Source organism: Chaetodon trifascialis, chromosome 15 (genome assembly GCF_039877785.1).
Source record: "Chaetodon trifascialis isolate fChaTrf1 chromosome 15, fChaTrf1.hap1, whole genome shotgun sequence".
Lineage (NCBI taxonomy): Eukaryota > Metazoa > Chordata > Actinopteri > Chaetodontiformes > Chaetodontidae > Chaetodon > Chaetodon trifascialis.
In genome coordinates, this window is record NC_092070.1 from 9,868,810 (window position 1) to 9,874,809 (window position 6,000).

Here is a 6,000-nt window from a genome sequence, read left to right on the forward strand (position 1 = left end):
CTCTGTCTTCTGTCAGGTCGCAGAACTGAAGGCCGAGCTGAAGCTGCGGAGCTTGCCAGTCTCTGGCACCAAAAACGACCTCATTGAAAGGCTGAGGACCTACCAGGAAGTGAATGGAGGCTGTGATACTACCTCCTCTCCAACAGCAGGGGGTAACACAGAGCCAAGGGCTGAAGGAGCAGGAAAACCCTCCGAAACTGCTTCAACCACTGCCAACGAAAACCCATCACATCAACAGTTTCAGTTTCAGTGCCATCAGGCGTCCTCTCTGACCGGTCAGTCAGGTGACAGAATTTTTTTTCAAAGAGAAAATTTAACTGCACTTCCTCTTATGTGGGATTGATTGTAAAATTAATCACCACTCCTCACTTTAAGTATTTATTGACGTGGTCAGGAAGAAAAGAGTGTAGATAAAGTATTACCTCTGTCCTTTCTTCCTCATGTAACATCACTCTTTCTGTACCTGCACAGCTAATGCAGGTAGCAGTGCCAGTCCAGCTGCAGCCACCCCTCAGCAGCTCATCACCTGTGGTGGCACCGTCTACCCCCCAAGTGACTGCTCACCGGGCACCATGAGCCCAGAAGATACCAGCTTTAACAGCGACCCTTTGGCAAAAATGGTCTGAATTTTTATTGTTGTTTTAATACATCGAATTCTTGAAACTCAGCTTCCAAATTTGAGGAAGGTTATTGACTTACAGCTTATATCAGATGTGGAATTGTATTGGTGTATTAACAATATAGAATTATAACAACTTATACAATATGATAATGAACTGCGGTATGAGACACAGTCAAGTTTATTTAAGTATATTTTTTGTAATAAGTATTTTCACACCATGTACTTCAATAATTCAAGTGTACTCTAATATCTTTTGGACAACTAATATCATACATTTAATATACTGCCAATACTTGTTTAATATACTGTGAAAACAGTTGGATGGACTGCCATATTCATGTCCTGCTATGCTAACATGCTAAAATATGCTAGTAAACATGCTAAACATTGTACCTCCTAAACATCAGCATGTTAACATTGTCATCGTGAACATGTTAGCGTACATACATTAGCATTTAGCTCTAGCATGGCTGTAGAATCTTTGTCTTGTTTAAATACCAACAAATGTCTTAAGCTATTTTTACTTTCTCTCTTTCTGTCTAGATGAGTTCACCTCTCACCCAGCTCAGCCTTCAGCCACGCTCAGCTGCTCAACTTCCTGTGAACATTAAAGAAGAGCTGAAGTGCTCCACCCCGGCACCTTGTCAATTCTCTTTAAAGCCAGCCTCTCTGCAGAAACATTGTCCAGTCTCCCAATCCACTGCCCCCACCACTACAACCGCACCTCCCGCAGTGGCTGTGGACAAAGACAAGATGCTGCAGGAGAAGGACAAGCAGATAGAGGAGTTGACGAGGATGCTGAGACAGAAACAGAGGCTGGTAGAGGTGCTGAGGATGCAGCTGGAGCATGGGAAGAGAGGAGGACGAGTTCCAGAGCCGCTGCTTCTTGTGAGAGTTAAACAAGAACCTCCTGACAAGCCCAGTGTCCCACTCTCATTTGGCCATCCACCGACACCCTTTCCCCCATCATCCGTTTCATGTGAGATGGATGGTAGCAAGGTAACTGTCAAACAGGAGGCCACTGAGGCAGAGGACGTTGACTCTGAGACAACTACGCAATTACCCGACACTCATGGATTACAACAGTCTTTGACCGAAAGTCAGGAGGCACTTATCAAAGCAGAGCAGATGAGCACGCAGACGAAACAGCAACATATATGTCTCCAGCAAACCGCTCTGCAGTTTGCCCAGCAGCAGGCCATACAGAAACTTTTGCTCCAGCAGCAGCACATTCAGAACCAGCAGCAGAGCATCCAGAAGTGCAGTCAGACGCTGGACAATCAGCAGAACCTGCAGAAACTTTCTCAGCAGAGAAAGAAGAAGTCTCACAAACAGCAGCTCAAACAACAGCAGCAGCAACAGCAGTCCAAACAACATCAACAGCAGAAGCAGCTGAAGCAACAGATTCTGCTGAAGCAACAGAAGTCGTTTGTGCAGCAGCAGAATAAGCAGCAACATCAGACGAAACAGCTGAAACAAATACAGATACAGACCAAGATACACCTGAAGCAGCAGCAGGTGCTAATACAGCAGAAACAGCAGGCGCAGCAGCAGTCGACACAGGTCAGGAGGGCGTCTTAAAAGTCTTTTACAGTACAGTATTTCCTCATTATGCCGGTACAGTTCTGTGTTTAAAGATGCTTCTTAATTTTTGTCATGCTTGTGAGAAATTTAAAGTAAAATGTACATAAATCAAGATTCTTCTGCTAAACATTATTGTCCGTTTTCTGCAGGAACCTCAGACAAACCTCAGCCAACCGCCAGGCTCGGCCCCCTCTTTCTCTCTGGATCTCCTTAAGAGTAACTCCACCCCGACTCTGGTCACAGACCGCAACGGTAACCACTTCCTGATTGCACTGACCAGTCACATCACTGAGAACCAAAGAACTGACGCGCCTCAGAGCAAAGCAAGCAATCAAATCACACTGCAGGTACATGATTCACTGTCAGCAGTTCACCTGTCTACCCCTGGCTTGGACTGATTCATAAAAAAGAGATTTTCTGTTGTACTCTTTTTATTGTTCTGTTCAGCCCTTAACAATAATAATAGTAACAACGCTGTTTCCATTGTTCCTTTTCCACCAGCGACTACAGTCTACTCCAGCCAAGCTCCCTGGACACAACCCCGCTCAGCTGCCTAAAGCTGATAATGAAACCAAACAGAGCGTGCACGAGGGATTCTTGAAACAACAACAGACAAAGGTGAGGTTTCCATCAAGAGAGTGATGATCTGAATATGCAGCCAGATTCAGACAGGAAAACAATGAAAAAATATCAAATGTTTGAGAAAGATTTATATAAAAACAAAGAATTAACAAATAGATAAAACAATAAGAATGCATTTCAAGTTTCATATAAACATAGTTTTCTTCTGTTGTACAGTGGTTGTGTTAACTAGTGTCTACAGTGAGGTCCGTTTTAACAAGGACATTGTTTCTGAGAAGGTGCATTCAAATGCTTTGAGTGCAATGAACAAAGTTCCATTCACCTGCGTTGTTTTTTGGGTGGGAGCATAAATCTCATAGATCAAAACCCCAACAGATAAAACTGAAACTATCTGCACGGAGAAACCTCTTAAATGTTCACACATCTCTTTTACTCACTCATATATCCCCATCATACTCCATATACACACCATCCCTGACCAAGAACCCCTGAGCCTCTTTTTCCCGTCACTGGAGCAATAACAGAGCAGACTGTTAACGCTCCATAAAGAGGGAGAGAAACACGAGGGTGACAGAGAACTGCTCCAGTGAGTCCAATAGCAGTGGAAATTAATGAAGTATGCCGTTTGAGACGGGGACAGCAGTCCTTGATAAGAGTGTCTGACACTATCATGATGCTGATTATTATTGCTTTGCTAATTACTCTAACGACATCCTCCATTACTATGATTTATGTTGTTCACGGAGGATGAACAAAGACTCCATCGCATTTCGGCTAATTGAGATGTACCGTACCTTTCGTGGAGGGCAGGTGTGCTGGAGCCTCGAAAAACGTCAAGACGTGGTGGAACGCTGTGTGCTGATCGCAGTGTTGCTGTTGTCAGCAATCTTTCCTTTTCCCCCTGCCTACGACGCTCTTAAAACACGGGGGGCTTGGCTAAAGGGTAGCGAGGAAGGCTTTTAAGTGGATGTACCAATAAATGTGTTGTAGTGCATTGCTCAGCAAAAGTCAAAGGTGGGGGAATCATTAGTGATTTGAGATGTTATTGGAAGCCTGCCTCCCCTGTCGAGAGCACTTACCTTTCTACTCTTTCCAATGATCTGAAGCCATTGAATGGGGGACTTCCGGTGCCTGTAGACCAGCCCCAGCAGGAAGTTTCTCAGTGTCTGTCAGCACCTCCCAGTCTGCAGCCTTTCTTCAAGGACCAGGCGTCTGCTCCCTCAGGGAAGAGCACCTCCTCACCTTCCTCTCAAATTGTAAGTAATTTCCACATGACATGGATAATCTTTCAAGGTGACTTCTCACATTTGGCTTTTGGAAAGTGACTGTCTCTGTCACTTTGTTCCCACTCTCCTCTAGGAGTTGTGCCCTGGTCTGGACGTCTTGTTTAGTCCTCTGTCTCCAGCCTCCTTTCAGACCGCCGCCTCGTCGCCTGATAACAAAGTATGATGGGCTGCATGTCTGATTGTGTCGCTGTGCAATAAGAAAGGATTGTTCTTTATCACAAATGTGTGATTTCTACCCCCCTCAGGGGTTCTTCTAACCTATATAAAGCTCCGCTGTGTTGCTCTGCGCTCTGGTTTGATATGTTGTTTTGCATTACATCATGCCATCTTGCATCCAGCGCTCATGTCACATGCAGTTATGTGTTGTGTGAACGTAACGTACAGTTTTAAAGGCTAATGTGTTGTCCCCTCTGCGTGTCTGCCCTCAGGACACAGAGCATGATGATGATTTCATTGACATCATTTTGCAGACTGGAGGTAAGATGCAATAACACCGTCTGTTCTGCTTGTCGTGCAGGAGCATTTTTTCTTAAGTTACCCAGCTGTTTGACTAATTGTATTGAGAGTGACGTTTAATTGTTTGTTCTTCCCTTCAGAAACGTCGACCACCTTCAAACCAGCACCAGATCCTTCTCTGGATGGTCTAAATCCAAACTCCCCTCCTCCCTCCCCACTCCAGCTGTTGCTACCCCCCCACATCCCACCCAGCTTTGACACCCCACAGTCGACCCAGTCTGAGCTTCAGACTCTGGCGGACACTGTAGAGGAGAAACAGCACCTCAGTAACGCCGGCAGTGGACGCCTGGAGGACTTTCTGGAAAGCACCACAGGTAAGCCTCTCCTGGGGGTGGAGCCTGGTGGCTTGCTGACGTTGATTGATGACCTGCACAGTCAAATGCTGTGCACCCCCAGCATCCTGGACCATCCCCCGTCTCCCATGGATACCTTCGACATGGCAGTGGAGGGGGAGCATGGGCTGGACAGTATGGATTGGTTGGATCTCACTATGGGAGGAGTGAGAGGAGAAGAAGCCCCCACGCTGGCTCCACTGGGGCCCCAAACACCTCCTAGTGTCTTTTCCACAGACTTCCTGGATACTTATGATGTGCAGATACACTGGGACTGGGTCGATTGAATCTTATTGCACTTTGACCTTTATTTATTTGATTTACACGATGTGATATTGATCTTTGCGTGGACACGTATTAGGCAGGTCCTATATCTGTTCTTGCTTCTTAAGCAACAGTTTTGTCAACACAGTAGTTGATGAGACTTTTAACTGAGCCATGAACCACTTGCATAGAAATGAATCTCATCTCTCTTTGTCACAGACGCCATGTTACAGCGGAGAAGCGTATGGATTCATTTGACCTTCTTCTAATTAGAGTGCAAATCCATAGTTGCCTTTTGTAGTAAAGATAATCAATAGTTTACCACTACAGGAAGAGGTTCAGCTAATCAATAGCCAAAGTTAAGCTTAAAGACAATGATTTTTTAGGAACATAATGGTCCATAGAGTGGAGTAGAGATGATGTTGAACCATCGTTGGCCATAACTTTGAAATACGTTGAATTTCAGGGGGTGACACTTAACAACAATTTAATAATTACAGTGTATACGTCTCCAGTTACAGCACCGTATCCAATTTAGTGTGGATGAACCTGACATCACATACTGTATGTACAGCAGGTCCTGACTAATGTTTTGGAAAGTTTCATTGGTTTATATTCTCTGCAAAGTTAAGTTAAGGAAGTTAAGGAAAGTCAAAGTTTGCCTACTCATTGAAAATATGGAGATTCTAATTCAGAGAACTGAAACACTAAATCAAAATCTTGACTTACAATATTAAAACTATTATGTTAAAAGGTTACAAAGAGATGTTCACACAGCTCCAGTGTCTGTTGCACAAAGCCACCTCAAATATTA

General features: G+C 44.6%; 1 protein-coding gene across 1 annotated transcript in view; it reads left to right on the forward strand.

The window, feature by feature from the left end:
* The window catches only part of LOC139343454 (myocardin-related transcription factor A-like), a 33,787-nt gene extending 28,187 nt beyond the window's left edge, over nucleotides 1-5,600 (forward strand). The window contains exons 12-20 of the mRNA XM_070981119.1: nucleotides 17-284; nucleotides 472-620; nucleotides 1,166-2,185; nucleotides 2,356-2,553; nucleotides 2,708-2,824; nucleotides 3,895-4,044; nucleotides 4,148-4,231; nucleotides 4,503-4,551; nucleotides 4,671-5,600. Coding sequence (XP_070837220.1) covers nucleotides 17-284; nucleotides 472-620; nucleotides 1,166-2,185; nucleotides 2,356-2,553; nucleotides 2,708-2,824; nucleotides 3,895-4,044; nucleotides 4,148-4,231; nucleotides 4,503-4,551; nucleotides 4,671-5,209 — 2,574 coding nt within the window. The 3' untranslated portion in view covers nucleotides 5,210-5,600. The remainder of the gene's footprint in view (nucleotides 1-16; nucleotides 285-471; nucleotides 621-1,165; nucleotides 2,186-2,355; nucleotides 2,554-2,707; nucleotides 2,825-3,894; nucleotides 4,045-4,147; nucleotides 4,232-4,502; nucleotides 4,552-4,670) is intronic.
* The last annotated feature ends 400 nt before the right edge of the window (nucleotides 5,601-6,000 follow it).